Source organism: Myotis yumanensis, unplaced genomic scaffold, assembly GCF_028538775.1.
Source record: "Myotis yumanensis isolate MYYU_CA2020_CCGP unplaced genomic scaffold, mMyoYum1.0.hap1 SCAF_5, whole genome shotgun sequence".
Lineage (NCBI taxonomy): Eukaryota > Metazoa > Chordata > Mammalia > Chiroptera > Vespertilionidae > Myotis > Myotis yumanensis.
Genome location: NW_027223756.1, coordinates 97,050,069 through 97,068,325, shown reverse-complemented (window position 1 = coordinate 97,068,325; position 18,257 = coordinate 97,050,069). Strand labels below are relative to the sequence as shown.

At 40.6% G+C, this 18,257-nt stretch overlaps 1 protein-coding gene across 2 annotated transcripts in view; it reads left to right on the top strand.

Moving 5' to 3' along the window:
* EBF2 (EBF transcription factor 2) overlaps positions 1-18,257 on the top strand; it is a 195,708-nt gene that overhangs the window by 157,222 nt on the left and 20,229 nt on the right. For both annotated transcript variants that reach the window (XM_070416619.1, XM_070416618.1), the window contains exon 11: positions 16,994-17,082. In XM_070416619.1, coding sequence (XP_070272720.1) covers positions 16,994-17,082 — 89 coding nt within the window. The remainder of the gene's footprint in view (positions 1-16,993; positions 17,083-18,257) is intronic.

The window sequence follows — 18,257 nt, the reverse complement described above, 5'->3', positions numbered from 1 at the left end:
TTCTGTTTTCCAGGCATGGTCGTTTGAATCTGTGGATGCAAAACCAGGAATATGGAGGGCTGACTATTTTTATTGGAAAAAAAAAAGCTGTGTGTAAATGGACCTGTGCAGTTCAAACCCATGTTGAATAATTTTATTATTTTCTAATAAAATTAATTTTAATTAAAAATTGAATGAAAAGCCCTGGCCAGTGTTTCTCAGTTGTGCCGTTCTGTTCACTGAAGGGTCTCAGGGATCAATTCTTGGTCAAGGCCATGTACCTGTCTTGCAAGTTCGACTCCTGGCCCTGATCAGGGCATGAGTGGGAGGCAATCAATTGATGTTTCTCTCTAAAATTGATCTCTCTCTCTCTCTCTCTCTCTCTCTCTCTCTCTCATCAATGGACAAATATCCTCAGGTGAGGATTAAGTAAAAAAAATTAAATGAAGAAAATATGATGTGAAAATTAATGTCACACATGTTTAAATACTGACACAGCACTTGATTCTCTAGGTACAAAGAATATGTTTCTAGCCAGGGAAGCAGTGGGGCTTCTTCCAGAAGACTGCTTTGGGAAGGAAGGACCTGAGGGGCAGTTAGAGGTGAGAAGTGTGGGGAGACAATAGTATGTTCTCTCACAATCAGGGAAGAAAACAGAAACACACTGTTCAGGATGGCTCAGGAGGCTGCCACTGTCTCTAAAAACTTCCACCTTGAGGTTGTTAGGACAAATGAGACACAGGTTGGTGAAGACAAGTGGCTGATGTTGTCCATCGAGGGATTCAAACTCCACAGGAAATGGATTGGTGTTCTCTTGTCTTGCCTGCCCAATGATGTAGAAAGCTAATTTACAACCTGTTGGGAATCTTAGTCCAGAGATGGGATAGGCAGTGACTTCCCAGCTGACTGAAGATGGGGCTGCTCTACTCAGAGCTGAGGCCTGCCTCAGCGAACCTGGAGAGCCATGGCCTCTTCCCTGGGAGGTGACAGACAGAGGCCTCTCGGGGCTCCAGGCAGCCTGGCCCCCTGAGACCCCCCCCCCATTCTGAGCCTCTTGGGAGATCAACTCCCCTGGGCTCACATCCAGTGCTTAGTTATAGAATAGTGCATTGGAGACCACCATGAGCCAAGGCAAATTCTCAGCTCTGGTGGGGAAGTGGGAAATAGAATCTGGATTCCAGAGGAAAAGAAAATCTTGAAGCCTGGAGCACTGAGGTGGGAACAGAGTGAGCAGGCAGAGGGGTGTGTGTGTGTGGGGGGGAGGGTTGATCTAAGTGGAGACATTGGACTCAGCCAGAGACCTGCTTTTAGATGTCAGCCAGGTCATTGATGGCTTGTTTTTTGTCAAGTGCCCTCACCTCTCTGAGCCTCTTTTTCTTCCTCTACAAAGTTCTGATACTAATCAAACTATTACCCAAAGGTGTTTCCTTAATTTGGCTGAGCTTAGACTCATGCTTGGCCCTATTCCAGATATACCGAATCATACTCTTCTGAGAGGCTCCAGAATCTGTATTTTAAACAAAGAAATGAGTTCGGGAAACCTGAATTCTGCTCACCAGGCTGGTGTAGAGACGTTCTGGCATGTAGAGTACTCTGCAACATGGGACAGTTCTGATGAGACTGAGTCATTGTACTGTGAACACAATAGGATTTAGTTTTAGGTGGAACTTCCTAGGAGACTCAAAAAGTAGGAGGTGGGTAAAGAGCCTCTGAAGTACCTCCTTTTCTTTAGCCCCAACCTTACCACAGACATCCTAAGTCCATGGTCCAAACATTGGTGGTTCCTGTATCTAAGGACATACCACCATAATAAACCCAAGCCAATTAGATGTAACTTCCAGGTATAATTAGCCAAAATGCAGTAATCAGCTCCCCATGGTTGTTGCTGCCAAGAACAGCATAAACAACATCAGGGCTCTGAAAAACAACATATTTTCTTCAGACACGTGACTGCAGGTCTGTTTTCCTCCAAGCATGATGTGCTAAGTGCAGCTTGCTGCTGCAGAATTGGAGATCCATGGGAGAACATGGCTCAACAGGAAAGAGCCAGTTGCCTCTGTCTGGGGCTTAGGGGCAGGAGATTCTCTCCTCCCCTCACAGACTCTTCCACAGAGAACGGGCAGTGCAGAAAATAAGCCTGATAGGGACACCTGATGGGGCTACAGTTAGTGGCTGGGCTGGGACTTCTCAGCTGTCTTGAGACTGTAGAGCACGGCCTTTGGAGGTGGAGTTGCTTTGGTCTGTAATGGTGAAATATGCACCGTCCACAGAAACCTGCGCAAAGTTGTACTGCATGAGCTGATGGCAGGTCACTGAGGATGTGTGTGTCAATGGGCACAGTTGTTCCTGTGGTTCTTTGCAGAATCCGGGCTAAACATTTGACTGCTGTTTAAGAAGACTCCCATAAGTCCTGTAATTAGATAGAACTAGAAAGGCCAAAAATGGTGACAATAACTCAGTAATCACACCTGTCATCTTTTGAACATGTAGGGCCAGGCCTTATCTTATGAGCCCCTGTAATCAACACCTTTCCCCCATCATGCTGGTTCTATTGGTATCTTAACTTTATAGATGAGACTCCTACTACCTAAGGTCACTAAGCTAGGTCCAGTTCTAGCTTTTTCCAAAATTGCGTTCTTACCCATTAACCTGTGCAGATTACCAATACCATGCATACAGTAGAAGAAATTATGCCAAAGCCATGTGTTTGGCTTCATGTGGTAGTTTTACTAACAAATGCCAATGGCCTGGGCTCCCTGGCTGCTGCTCTGAGGAAGTGCACAGGAGACGGGCCTAGCGAAGGAGCTGAGGGGCTCAAGGGATGCTTCATGCTGCCCTGGTGCTCAGATCGCAGAATGGGAGCCTATGAAGGGCTTAACATTCCTTAGAAGTTATCCTTTCCATGGATAACTGAAGTTGCAGAAGCGAAAAGAGTACAGATTTCACTTTGTTATTAAACTTGAGAGAACTTAGCATTGGGGCAGACAACAGTGAGTGACACCATTCAGAAGCCTGTATTTGAGTCCCAACTTTCTGGCAAATCACTTAAATATTCTTTGCCTAAATGTTCTAACCTAAAACAAGAATATATTTATTTTATGAGGAGATGAAATTATATAGAAATGCATAGGTGTGTATATATAAACAGAAGCAGAATTCACCACTATGAGTCATTGGCAGAGGAACACAGTTTCAGGCAAGTTCTAGGTGGCTTCCTCCATCACTGCTGTTTGATCACGGGGGGGGGGGCGGGGGGGGTGAGGGGGCCTTTTGCATGTCTTTTCTGTAAAAGGTGAATTCTTTTTTTTTGTTTTTGTTTGTTTGTTTGTGTTAGTCCTCACCCAAGGATATTTTCCCATTGATTTTTAGAGAGAGTGGAAGAGAGAGGGAAAGACAGAAACATCAATGTGAGAGAAACATGTCGATTGGTTGCCTCCTGCACATGCCCTGACCAGAGGCTAGTTTTGGGAGGAGACTGCAACCAAGGTACCTGCCCTTGACTGGAATGGAGCCTGGGATTCTTTGGTCGGCAGGCGGACACTCTATCCACTGAGCCAAACCAACGAGGGCTGAATTTTATTTGAAAGTCCTGCCACATTGTGCCCTTAATATCTGGATCTAGGTTAGAAATCAGATTTTTGTTTGTTTTGTTTTTTAATTTATTTTTAAATCACAGTTGACACACAATATTATATTCATTTCAGGTGTACAACCTAGTGGTTAGATGTTTCTATATCTTTTGAAGTGATCCATCAAATAAGTCTAGTACTCATCTGACAACATAGACAATTATTATACTACTAGAGGCCTGGTGCATGAAAATTCATGCACTGGAGGGGGGAGGGGGTCCCTCAGTCCAGACTGCCCCCTCTCACAGTCTGGGAGCCCTCAGGGGCGGGAGGCGACCCGGTGATCAGGGGAAGGCGACGCCCCCATCACACCTCTGCTGCTGCCACTGCCGACAGCGTAAGCCTCGGCCAGCCCTGGTTACCTGCGCCTCGGGCCGGCCATGGGTGGCTGGGCAGCCACCATCCGAGGCTTGCCTATGCCTTGGGCCGGCCCTGGGCAGCTGGGGAGCTGAGGTGACTGGGGGACTCCAGAGGCAGGCACGTAGAGCGCACACCTGCTGCCCCAGCCGGGCTCAGGGGACTGGGTGCTGCCATCTTGTGTCTGTGGGCAGCGCCATCTTTAAGGGCAGGGCAGTAAATTAGCATATTCCCTCCTTATTGGCTGTGGGCGCTGCCATCTTTGTGACAGCGTGAGGGTCAATTAGCATATTCCCTCTTTATTTGATAGGATTATTGACTATATCGCCTATGTGGTACTTAGAAATCAGGGTTTTGAAGGTGACATAAAAGACCAGTTTGGATCTGAGGTGGGTGAAGCGGAAGTGAGTTTTCAAGGGAGGATGAAGCAGCAGAGGAGACCCACCAGCCCAGCTGGCCAGGTGCACACAGAGGGCCTGCTTTCCAAGGCGAGTGGTTGAACTTAGAAGTTGGCAAACACCCTGGCTAATCCAGATAGCCTGAGAAACCAAAGAATTCAACAACCCCTCCCGCAGAATACTTCTCATCTTTTACTTTAGCACAAACAAATACATTTGATTGCCTCCCCCCTTTTCATTATTGGGAGAAAGTGTTAATCAAAGAGAAAATGTCCAAGAACAGGCAGCAGTTGGGAGGAGAAATGAGAGGCCTAGATTTTTCCCAAATCCCTGAACAACCTCATCTCCAAGGCTCGGCGTGAGGTGTGGGGTCCCCCTTTCATAAAGCTGCACAAAACAGATGTGCAAGCTGATGGAAAATGTTAATGGCTCATCCACCTCACATTACTTCTTTTTCTTATACCACTGTCCTGGAAAAAAGTCCATTTAAGATATGAATCTGATTTTTAGTTAAAAATGCCCAATTCAGACATCAAAATCTGGCCTGAGTATAATTGTTCCCTGTTCACACTGGAAACAGGTTGAGTCAATGGCCCTCCTGATAGCCTGTAGTTTTACTGGAGTTGCCTCCACCCCAGCTCTTGTGAAATCCAGATCTGCCAGTCAGCTTAGTCTGAGGAATGATGTCTCCGTTGGTGGCCCCAGAATAGGGGCTGCTGTTTCACTAGAGACATCTCAGCCCCTTAATGGCCTGGTGTTCTCAGTTATAATATTCTAAATACACATTACAGTGCGCACGAGCATATTCATAACTGCTCTGTTGTGGCATTTAGATTTACCCTTGAAATTTATCTTTAATTTTTACAGTTGTCTCCTTAACCATGTATATTACTCCCTTCTTCAAACAACCTGTCTTGCTGCTGCAGTTTTTCTAGAAACCAAAGCATAATTAAATATTAAATTAATATTTCATTTAAAATTAAATATCAAAGGCTTCTGTCTAATCTTTCACTTGTGCACTGCTGTTCTCACCTCGTGTTCTCTGTCCTGTACCCACAAAGCAGGCCCCACCTCTTAATCATTTGTTCCTATATTAACTTTGTCCTTTTCTTTTTTTAATTGGTGACACTGAACTTTTGCTACCTAGAAACAAACGGATGTAGGGAGAGATTTTATTATATCAAAGGTTATAGACAACTTCATTCAACAGCTTAATGACTTCAACCCCACCCATCTCCACTTCACAAAGAAGAATTTCACTACATCAAACAAATAATGGTCTTGGAATCACATGATGCAACAACTTGAAAGGTGTTTTAGAGGCCATTTAGCCCAAAATTTTGTCTTTGCAAAGAAATAAAGTCTCCCTGGCCTGGTCATAGGTCAAGGTCTGGAACTAAGACAGAGCCCAGGCCATGCTGGCTTTATCTCCACCACACAATCAAATGCTATTAAAAAAAAGTATGACTTGGGAAAATTAAAATGTTAATTGAATGTAGCCTTTAAAAATTTATTGATTTCAGAGAGGAAGGGAGAGGGAGAGAGAGATAGAAACATCAATGATGAGAGAGAATCATTGATCAGCTGCCTCCTGCACGTATCCTACTGGGCATGTGCCCTGACTGGAAATCGAACCATGACTCGAACAATGCTCAACTACTGAGACATACCAGCGGGGTGAATGTAGCATTTGAATGTTGGACACATGAAGAGTGGGGCAGAAGGTAGATGACTGGAGGAGGAATTTGAAGGAAGTAAGGGGAGAGGGGAACCAAATTCATAGCACAAAGAAGGCAGATGTCAGGGAATCAATTTGTAGGATCAAAGCCCCTTGAAAACAAGGACACTGAGAGGGAAAAGCAGAAGTCCTAAAGTGGCAGGAGGGCAGAAGCTAACCTGTGCATATCTAAGTTCCTCCCCAAGGCAGGTTGTTTTTTTATGCCTTCTAGTCCTGACAACAGAGTGACCATCTTTGACCACATGGAAAGGTATTCCTTGATGCAGGTTTTCTCCTCTGCTTGCTTGTCAAAGTCCATCTTCTGATTTAGTGCTTATCTGGCAGTCACAGATTTTAGTTTTTTTAAGCAGACTTTTCCCCCCGTTGTTTTCTTAATTCTTAGAGAAGGCTGTGAATTAGGGTAGGACTGGAGAGATCCCATAGTTCTGTGGGCTAGAGTCCTCAGGAGACAGTGGGCACTGTGCACTTCTGATAAGAGTGAGGATCCTTTGCTGCAGATGAATGCACATATGTACATACACACATCTGGGCTCAATCTTTATAGACTTTTATGGGTCTCTTGATGGCAAGCCACAAACTCCACGATGACCCTAGGCTCCAGTCGGAGCCTGACTAGTGAGGAAAAATGAATCCTAGGTCCACATCCCAGATTGGTAGCCAAGTGAGCACTTGGATCTTCCCTTACCCCATCAGCTTAGTTGTCTCCTCTCAAATTTCTGAAAAGGAACTCCATCAGTGCTTGATGTTGCCATCTTGATGATCAGTAGTCCTATTGCTCAAAGGTATAAGTACCTCCTGCCTGCAGTGTAAATGCTGTCTTTGTCAGGGTTGACCAGGACTCTAACAATGAATCCCCTTCCCATGTTTCCCAGTGTCCCCTATATTTTTGGGAAACAGAAGTGAAGACAAAAGCTGGAATAAGCATTATCTGGTATCTGTGCCTCCTCTTAAGGAAACAAAAAAATATCATATAGAATTTATGCATCTCACCAACCCTTTGGAAAAATTAATATTGAGTGCCAGCCAGCTTTTATTATTATTTTTAAATGAGTGGTTCCCAGTAGATATTTTTAGTTAAGTACTATTTACTTATAAAAGAAACTCTTCACACATTGCTCATAGTCTACATCTATTTGTTGGGTCCAAGATATGTAAGTAACCTTATATCTTATACCCACAATCAAATGAGAAATGACACATAAGATACAGGCTCTCAGGAGAAATATTATGAAATCTCAAGGTATTGATGAAAGTTTTTCCAAGGCTGATCCAAATGGGATTTAGATTCTGTGGCAGTTGAAATGTGTATTATTAAACTCCTTAAGCAAACCCAAATGACTCCCAGTGGAGGATTAAGACATTCTATGTATAGCAAAGACGAAATTCTCATGTCTGAGTTTTCTCTATTGAATTCCCCCTTGATTACCTCCTGTAATATTTAACTTCATTCCATGCCATAATTATTTAATAAAAGGTAAATATAAATTATATTTCAGTGGGGATGTGACCTTTTACCTTAATGTTATGTTACTGAAGAAAGACATAGATAAATAGAGCCTATAGATTGAAGTGTATTTTTAATTTACTCTGTTTTTGCCTTGCCAGCATTTCTCTGTGTCCCTGTCAGCTAGGAGGTTGGCAGGGCCTCACAGCCCCCGCACTCCATGTGGTGTGAGAGGTTGTAAATTCACACTGATGATGGCGGTTAATGATCTGGTTGGCCCTCCGAGACCATCTTGGTGCTGGTCCTGGGCACCTCAGTAGCTAATAGAGGTTTACTTGCCTCACACCAGGCCTGAAAAGAGAGAACACCAGGAGGTGAGGTAGGGGAAGCAGAATCAAGATGAGGCTGAATCCATAGGATACAAAAACAACTGGCCAGTTGGGAAGTCAGTTTAAGTAAAACTTACAGTCCAACCTTGAGTTGAACACTTGCAACATTAACTCACTTTTCCTCTTATGGTTTGGTGTTGACTAAACAGTTTTGACTTCTGATTTTTACTTCCAACGTGCACTTGATTAAATGGCATTGTGTGTGTGTGTGTGTGTGTGTGTGTGTGTACGTGTGTACACATGTGTGGCTATTCTCTGTCCATATAGATGACAGTGTGTTTTATTGCAGTTTTTTTCATGTTGGATACACACATAACCCATACCACAGCTGGTGCCTATAAAGTCTGGCAGAGTCCATCAAAGCAAAGAAAACCAAACCAACCAAACAAAATAAAACAAAACACTCAACATAAGAAATAGATGGGTATGCCTACTCTACATACTCGGTTTAAAACATGAATTGCTGACCCAGTGTGGCCAAGATAGTCTTCTATTTCTGATTTAGGGGTGAATGAGGAGGGTTGGGCAAGATAAACCAGACATCACCCCATGCTCTCTCTAATAGGAGAGAACAGTGGGTACAAATGTAGGATACGTTCTATGAAAGGGAAACCATCATCTCCATCCACCTCTGCGTACTGATGAGAGCCCAGCTTTAGAGAAACCCTTTGCCGGCAGCATAAAGGACTGAGGAATAAGAGGAGTGGAGCCCTTGTGGCCGCTAGAGCTCCAGTGAGAGGGGTGAGACCCAGCCTGGGAGAGTAGCCATGCAAATGGGAAGGAAGGGACAAGGGCAGTAATGGAGAGAGTGAGTGGCTTAGAGGGGATTGTGGGGGGGGGGGGTTAGATTTTCTACTGTGTGGCTACTGCCTTACTTTATAGTGAGCACATTGTGAGGACACCCATATCCATGATTTGCGTTTTCTCCATGTAGGAAAATCAGCACCTTAGGTAACGAAATGGTGCATATTTGACAAGAGACCAGGCAATGATTGATTTAGAGCATTTTGTCACCAAGTCTGTTCGCCCTGCAGCACGGGGCAGCTGCTTGTGTTTACTGATTGATACCAAATGGGGCCTCCTCCCACAGTGGCAGGGAAGTCAGGCAGCCCAGGCTCCCTCTCCAGGTCTGCAGGGCTTTATGGAAGCTGGGGAGGAAGCATGGGGGGGGGGGTGTAGGAGTGGGTGATAGGAAACAGAGGGTGGCATGGCCACTTTTCAACACTTTCTCTGCTCTTCACCAGCTCTGGTCCAGTAGCTAAGTACGGAGGGGTAGCCTTTGGCCCAGGGGCTGATGGCACTCCTGGCTGGGGCTTGGAACAACATCTCTAGGAAAAGTTAGGAGCACAGGCCTTGGACTAGAGAACCTGGATACAGATTCCACCTCCACTTCCTGGAACTGCATTTAAAATGAAGATGAAACCCACATCATGAGGTTGTCATGAGGGTAAATGAGCTAATGTGTGTAAAAGGCTTGGTATAGTGCAGGTACCATGGTAGTAAGCCTTCGGTAAATTCTAACTGTGTAAATAATGGTTTTCACGATTGAATATTACTGCCACTAAAAATACTATTATTAAAGAAAAAGACTGCAGAAAAGAGCCCGGAGGACAACCAAGATGGCGGCATAGGTAAACACTTGAACTTGATGCTGTGCACAACCACATTAAAACTACAACTAAAAGACAAAACGAATGTCATCCAGAACCACAGGAAGGCTGGCTGAGTGGAAATTCTACAACTAGAAGGAAAGAGAAAAGCACATTGAGTCCGGTAGGAGGTGCAGAGGTGTGGAAGTGTGGAGGTACGGAGGCACACCCAAAAGGGGCTGGCAGCTGGGTACGCTGTTGTCTTTTTCAATCGAGAGGGAGATACAAGCTCCCAACTGCTCTGAACTCCAGTTCTGGGTGAGAATTTGGGGACCCAGATTCATACAGAGAGAAACTATACTGTCTGGCATCAGACCAGAACGTGAGGGCAGCTTTCTCGCAGAGGTGCTTGTAGCATTCATTGTTCCTGCACGGGGCTGTAGGACACAGACCCTGGGACCTCTCCAAGGCAGAGTAGACAGGCAACCATTGTGGTTTGCTCTGCCCTGGTGAGTCCCTGAGACCCCGCCCCACTCAATTTACAACCCCACCCAAGCTGTATGCAGAGGCTTTTGCATATGAATGGCCTGGCCTTTCTCCGCCTGAAAAAACCTGTCAAACTGTAGCTGGGTCAGAGAACCCCAGAGGGCCTAAGGCTCATCAGCAGCCTGCATTACTTCACAGCTGGGCCTCATTTGGGCACCTCCAAACCCCAAACAAAGAGGTGGATCTGCAGATCTCTCTGTAGCTCCTCCTGGGTGGCCTCAGGCAGTGGCTGACTTTGCACCTTCTTGGAGATCCAAGAGCCAGTCTACCCAGTGGTCAGAGTGAGACCATCCAGATTACAACTCTTCACATCCATAAGAGATACACTCAGGGTCAGAATCAGTGAGCACCAAAGCCCCACTGAGGCAAGTCCTGCCCCATAAGGGTGTCTTCAGCACAGAAGTTCTCCCATTGTAGACACAACTGGTCCTCACAACCAATTGACCTGGAGATCAATTCCTCCCAGTGACACCAACAGCAATCAAGGCTTAACTACAATAAGACTGTGCACACAACCCACAAAGGTGTGCACCAAGAGTGTCCACCTCAGGTAATTAGGGAGGCTGAGCCACTGGGCCCTATAGGACACCTAGAACACAAAGCCACTCTTTCAACACAGGGAAGCAGCCTAAATGCGGAGACAAAGAAACAGGTAACAAATGAAAGAAATGGAGGAAAGGAAACTACTGGATATAGAGTTCAAAACCACGGTTATAAGGTTACTCAAGAATCTTCTAGAAACCTCCAAGAAATATAGTGAGACCCTCAAGGATATGAAAAAGGACCAATTAGAAATTAAGCATACACTGACTGAAATAAAGAATAATATACAGAGATCCAACAGCAGACTAGAGGATCCCAAGAATCAAGTCAAGGATTTGAAATACGAAGAAGCAAAAACACGCAACCAGAAAAGCAAGAGGAAAAAAGAATACAAAAATATGAAGATAGCACAAGGAGCCTCTGGGACAACTTCAAGCGTACTAACATCCAAATTATGGAGGTGCCAGAAAGAGAGAGAGCAAGATATTGAAAACCTATTTGAAGAAATAATGACAGAAAACTTCCCCTACCTGGTGAAAGAAATAGACTTACAAGTCCAGGAAGCATAGAGAACCCCAAACAAAAGGAATTCAAAGAGGACCACACCAAGACACATCATAATTAAAATGCCAAGGGCAAAAGACAAAGAGACAATATTAAAAGCAGCAAGAGAAAAACAGTCAGTTACCTACAAGGGAGTACCCATATGACTGTCAGCTGATTTCTCAAAAGAAACCATGCAGGCCAGAAGGGAGTGGCAAGAAATATTCAAAGTGTTGAATAGCCAGAACCTACAACCAAGATTACTCTACCCAGCAAAGCTATCATTTAGAATTGAAGGTCAGATAAAGAGCTTCACAGACAAGAAAAAGCTAAAGGAGTTCATCACTGCCAAACCAGTATTATATGAAATGCTGAAGGGTATTCTTTAAGAAGAGGAAGAAGAAGAAAAAGGTAAAGATAAAAATTATGAACAACAAAGTGACAACAAATACATATCTATCAACAGGTGAATCTAAAAATCAAGTGAATAAAAAAATCTGACGAACAGAATAAACTGGTGAATAGAATAGAATCAGGGGCATAGAAAGGGAGCAGATTGGCAATTCTCAGGGGGAGGAAGGTGAGGGGGGGTGCAGGAAGAGACTTGACAAAAATCGTATACCTATGGATGAGGTCAGTGGGGTGGGAGGTAAAGGCAGGGGGAGGGGTGGGAACCGGGTGGAGGGGAGTTGGGGGAGGGTAGAGGAACAACCGTAATAATCTGAACAATAAAGATTTATTTTTTTAAAAAAGAAAAAGACTGCAGAAATTGCTGTTATTATAATGCTTAGTGGTGAAAACAAGTTTACAGAATGATTCTGATTATACACCCGGGTCTTCTCGCATGTGTTTCTGAGTAAGATGGTAATGTGAATGCAAATGTGTAATCTTCCCCCCTCTCCCCCTGAATATAGAGGAGGATATTTTCAACAAAACATAACAATGAGGGAGGTAGTATTCAGGTTTGAGGCTAGGCTGTGTGATCAGCATGCCAGCCGCTGCGCCGGTGTGCGCCCACGGGGCTGTGTTGGCGGATGTATGAAAACTGGACTCGTCCTTCGCCTCTGGGAAAAGGAGAGCAGGGCCTGGAAGCGAGAATTAAGGCCTGACCAAACCTCCTGGGTCACCGCTGTCCCCACCTCAGGCCAGGGACGGAGCAGAGACTGGGAGAGTAGACTTAACAAGCTGTACCCAGAGAAGTTATCCTTTATGAGTGTGGAAAACAGAAAGACACTCTATTTCAAGGGCTCAGAGATTTCAATTCTTATTTTCACTGATGCAACCTGACTGTGGGAGAATTGAATCAACGAAGAATGCAAGAGTGGGAAGGTTATGGTATCACAAAAGTACTGGGCAGCAGACAATGCAGTTAAATACAGAGTATTTAAATTATTGTTAATATGACTATGAAGCTTAATGTAATTATGAAAATTAATGTCTAAAAGATACTGATCATCCAAAGTTTAATAATAGTAATATTAGCTAACAATAAAAACATAAAAGTAAAGAGAATGAGGTCAGGAAGTTAAAGGTAAGCAAAAATCTTTATATATATATATATATATATATATATATATATATATGCTCAACAGACTCATGTAATTAGAAAAGATAAAATATTTTTTAAGAACTCTAAAGGTATTGCTTTATATTAAAATAGGATTATGTCTTCCTAATCACTAGAGGAAAATATATACATGAAAAACTATTAGAAAGACAGGGATATGTGGAAGGATAAATTTATAGTAGCAATTATGTATAAAATATGTTAAATAATGTGATCAAAAGATATATTAAATAATATATTTGAAGCATTAGTCACAGAACACAGACAAACTAATATAAATTAATTCATAAAACACTTAATAAATTCCAAAACACAGATATTCTCTAAGCCACCTTTTAAAAATCCAATCCAATTAACTAGAATAAATAATTAACAATTTAATACCTAATCACCTAGAAATTTTAGGATATTCTCTTGGAAACAAAAGAAAGATAAAATTAGAAATATGGCTATTAAGAAAGTTACAACAAAGAGTTAGGGGAGAATCAGAAATAGAGGATTTGAATTTTACACAAATTACTATAGTAGAATCAATATTAGAACATTTAAAATATTGATGACATGCATGATTTTCCTAAAAAATACAATTATAATGAGATATCAAGAATGATTCCAAGGTTTTCCATTGGCAAGCTGATGGACAATTTACTGAGAATCCCTTGGGCTTGGGGTATCTTAAGTGGGCGGAGTCTAGGGAACATCCAAGTATAATTTCCAGCCAATAGTTGGAATAGATAGGCTGAATCTTAGGCAAACGAACTGCACTGGACATAAAGATTTGTGATAGTCAGCATCTGACTTGACAAGGAAATCATGGGGGCACTGATGAGGCTCGAGCAGGAGTTGTGTAGCTGAGCAGAAGACTGTCTTGGCAACTGTGGTGAAGAGCATCCCATCTGCAAGACACTGAGGAAGAGCAGTCCTGTAAGCAGGCTGAGAGCATCGCGAGGGACGTAGAGTGACCCTGGGCAGGTGTACTCTGGAAAGCACATGGATTGAAGTATTTCCATGTTAAATGCTAACTTGAGTTTAAGATAAGAATGGAAAAGTGCCTCTTGGTTTGGCTAAAATGTTATTCAGTGACTTTGACAGAGCAATTTCACTGGGGTTCTTTCAAACTTTTGGTCAAGAAGTAATATCCATGCTATAAAAGTTTTATGGAGCATAAGATAAAATATAGAAAGCTTTTCAATTTACTGTTCAAAGCTGGTATAAAATAAAAATCAATCAGAGGCTGGATAGCACCATGAGCACAATCCCAGTTATTGATATAGACACAAATTCCCAGCAACAATAATAATAACTGACATTTGCTGACAATATGTGTTAGGCACTATTCTCGGTAATTTAATTGATTTAATCTTCACACCAATAGACTTAAGAAAATATTAACAAATTGAATCCATAAAGATACTAAGTAAATTATATTCCACACTCATGAATAAACATTTAATTGTGGAAATATTGGGAGAAGATTAATATGATTGTAATTTTCTGAAATTCTAGTAAGTTCTGATAAAATCTCTTATCAAAGCATGCTAACTAATATCTGTCTTGAATAGCCATCACCACATTTGGTGGTGAAACATTAGTGTCATTTAGAGGACAGCAAGCAAAAATATCCACCCCCATCCTCATTTTTAGACACTATTTGGGAAGTTTTAGCCAACACAAGAATGGGATTAAAATAATTAAATGGGATCAATATGTCCATCAACAGGAGATAAAATGGTCATAACATATAGATGCTATTAATGTACAAGCTTAAGAATGAACAACAAAAAAAAATAATGACATCTGTCAGGGATTTAGATTCAAAATAACAGGTAGCTACAATTAAGATCTTTTATGTGCCAAGAACTGTGCTGGGGCATTATATAAATTGTTTCATTTAATTTTGATGGCAAACTCATAAGATGAATTATAAACAGAAGCTCGAAAAATTAATGGTCACTGACGATCTAAAGCTGATTCTCTTTTTTTAAAAAAATATATTTTTATTGATTTCAGAGAAGAAGGGAGAGGGAGAGAGACATAGAAACATCAAAGATGAGAGAGAATCATTGAGTTGCTACCTCCTGCACACTGGGGATTGACCCTGCAACCCGGGCATGTGCCCTGACCGGGAATCAAACCATGACCTCCTGGTTCACAGGTAGATGCTCAAGCACTGAGCCATGCCAGCTGGGCGTAAAGCTGATTCTATTAATGACTATGCCATATATTGCCACACTACTCTCATACATACTGTCTGCACAGACATATAAAAACCTAAAGTGTTTTTAGGTTCTAGGAAAACTCTTAGCAAATGTGATGAGAGGGTAATCATAATTATAATTAAAAAACAACAAAAAATGAAATACATAGCAAAAAATAAAAGTGAGCAACCAAAAACTTATTACCTGTATGATAAGCAATGCACATTTTATTGTTGGACCTAAAGAAGAACTCTTATGTGTATGAATATGTAAACACAAGCACACATAGTGTGTGTGTGTGTGTGTGTGTGTGTGTGTACTAACCAGATTTGGAGTTGGGATGGTCTGTGATCTTTCTACATATAATACCTATGAACACATTGGGATATGTTATTGTAAAGTGACAGTCAGAGTGTTAAAAATACTAACTTAAAAGTGTTTTTACAAGTAAAAAAAAGACTAATCCCCAATAGAAAAGAGAGCAGAAGCTATTAATAAATAGTTCATAAGAGAAGAAATTAAAATCACCAAGTACAGAAAAAAAATTCAACTTCACTGATGAATAAACAAATGTAAGTTAAAATGACGACATGCATTGCTGAAGGGAGTATAAATTTGTACATTCTTCTGAGGAGTGATTAACAGTATGTGTGAAAGGCCTTAATATAATGATAAATTTTGGTCAAGTAATTCTAATTCTTGAAATTTTCCAATTGAAATAATCAAAGCTATGTGCAAAGAATAATTATTGCTCTGATTTTTACAATAGTGAGAAATTAGGATCATGTTAAATGCTAACATTAGGAAACTATTTAAATAAGTTATATACTATATAGTGAAAATACACAGGGATATTAAATAATGTTATAAAATATTATTTAATAACCTGGGAGAAAGTTTGCTATATTGTTAAATAGATAAAAGTAGGTTATGTACCAGTGTGAATAGTATGTCTCTGAATAATTTTAAGTATGTGTGTGTTAAATGTGAACGGATATAAGCAAAAATGTTAACCCACATCATTTCTAAACTGATGAGGTTATGAGTAATTTTATTTTTACTTCGATACTCAAATTTTTTTATATTTTTAAATAAGAGGTGTGGTTTTGCTAGAGTAATAGCAACAAATATTCATAAAATGTATGCAGAAAGGAAGGTTAAAAAGGAACTGTGTTTACTGCTGCCTAACGGGAGAGCAGGTGATTATTGCTTTATTTTTTGTATCTTTTTTTCTTTACTTTTATCATGCATTAATTTCAAAACCACAAAATTTAAACCACAAACTTAAAACTGAAAGGAAGAGAGGAAGAAGGTTAAAGGAATCTACTTCAAAAACTCTAGCATAGTAGAAATGCTGAAATATGTCATTCATTCACTCATTTATTCACTCACTTGACTATTGTTGACACGAAGTGCCTGCTGTGTGCCAAGCACTGTATTCAGCAGCGGGAACACAGCCGTAAAGCAAAACAAGTATGGAATTTGCAGTATATGGTGGAGCTGACATTAAACAAATGTTCATGTGATGAAATATAATTGGAAATATAATCGGAAAATGTATTATGCATAAGAACAAGGCTTAATGAGAATAAACCCATGGGAAGTTCATATATATATGTATATATGAAAAAAATGATATTTGGAGAAGAACTAATAGGAGATAAAGGTATACTTGGCAAAGAGAAGATGGGAGGAAGAAAGAAGCATGTAAAGGTTGTTTGTTGTCTTCAGAAACTAGGGAAGAGTTTATTGTGTAATATTTCTGATTATGTAAGACTGAGCAGAGGATTACAAGTGTGTGCACTTAAGGCAGAAGTTATAAAATAATTTTAATAATTCTGAAATTTTGCAATCATTCTAATGGGGAAAAAAAGCATTAAATTACCATTAACTCCAAAGATATGTGTGAATTAATCAATGTCGATAGCAAAAATCTTTAACTGATTGTATCATTATGTATCAATTCTTAGACAGGTAATATCAGAACCTTTCTATTACCTACAGAAGATTTAATTAGAAGTTTGTTTTGTGGAGAGGATTCATACTAAAAAAAAGAGGGCTTTTCTTTTTCAGCATTAAATGAACCCACCATAGACTACGGCTTCCAGAGGCTGCAGAAAGTCATCCCAAGGCATCCTGGAGATCCTGAGAGATTAGCTAAGGTAAAACACTTTGGAAATTAACATGTGAAAACCGTCTTGTAGGATTTCAGCAAATTTAGATAAATACAGAACCTTAAATCCCTCTAAAATTAAGTTAGGTCTTGAAATTTGGCTAAGCTTTAGATACAAGATGCACATAAAATATTTACTAACTGTGAAATATAAGATGATTAATCTCTGAGGAAATATGAAATCTGAAAACTTGGGCCTATAAAACAGATACACTATGAGTATTCAGCTTATAAAACACTGCCAACTTGATGAAAATAAATAATTGTATAATTGCTTAAAACTGTAATTTCTCACTCCTTTGTATTTAAATATAATTTTATTTATACATAATTACAGGGACACATTAGTCCTCAATCAAGTATTCATTGAGGACTTACTATGTATACAGGCATTTAATGAAGTGAAAAACCCCTCCATCTACAATTTATATGGAACGCATCACTTTTAAATGAATTTGCTTATGAAAATTATATCATAAATCTATCCCACTTTTAGCTTTCTTTTTAAAAATACATCAATCTATTAGGTATTTAATTAATTGGGAATTAATACATTTTAACATTTATGTTTGCATTTTACACACACAGCATAAAATATGCTATGCTCTGTTTTCTCTACTGTGAGTAAAATTTAAGTACCACAGTTGCTTCTACATCATACTTTTATTTCCAGTTGGAAAAATCCCCAGCCCCACTATTAAATTAGGTGATATCTGGAAAGTAGGTTAATAGCAATTTAAAAGGCTGTTAAAAACAGGAGGTGGAAAAGACAAAATGAGAGGAAAGGGATTACTGAATACCAATTCTCTCTGGTTAAAATGAACAGGGGGAAATATTATTGGAAGAATTCATCTTTATTAGAATAAAATTTTGCAGAAGGCATTGCCAAGATAATTTCAGTACTATGGACAACTCCTTGGCAAGCAGCTAAACACAGGCCAATCAATCATTTTCAGAATACTTGATTAGAGAGAGTACCAGGTTTTTAAATGAAATGGCCTGGAAAGTAGTTCTTAATAAAACTTTCATTACATTATTAATTTTAACCAACTCTACCCCCGATTTGGTTGTTCTCTGTTTTGGTTGCACCACATTTTTTGGATCCATTTTATCTAGAGAGATTCCATGCAGATACATATTTATAGAGGGATTTACATGTATGAT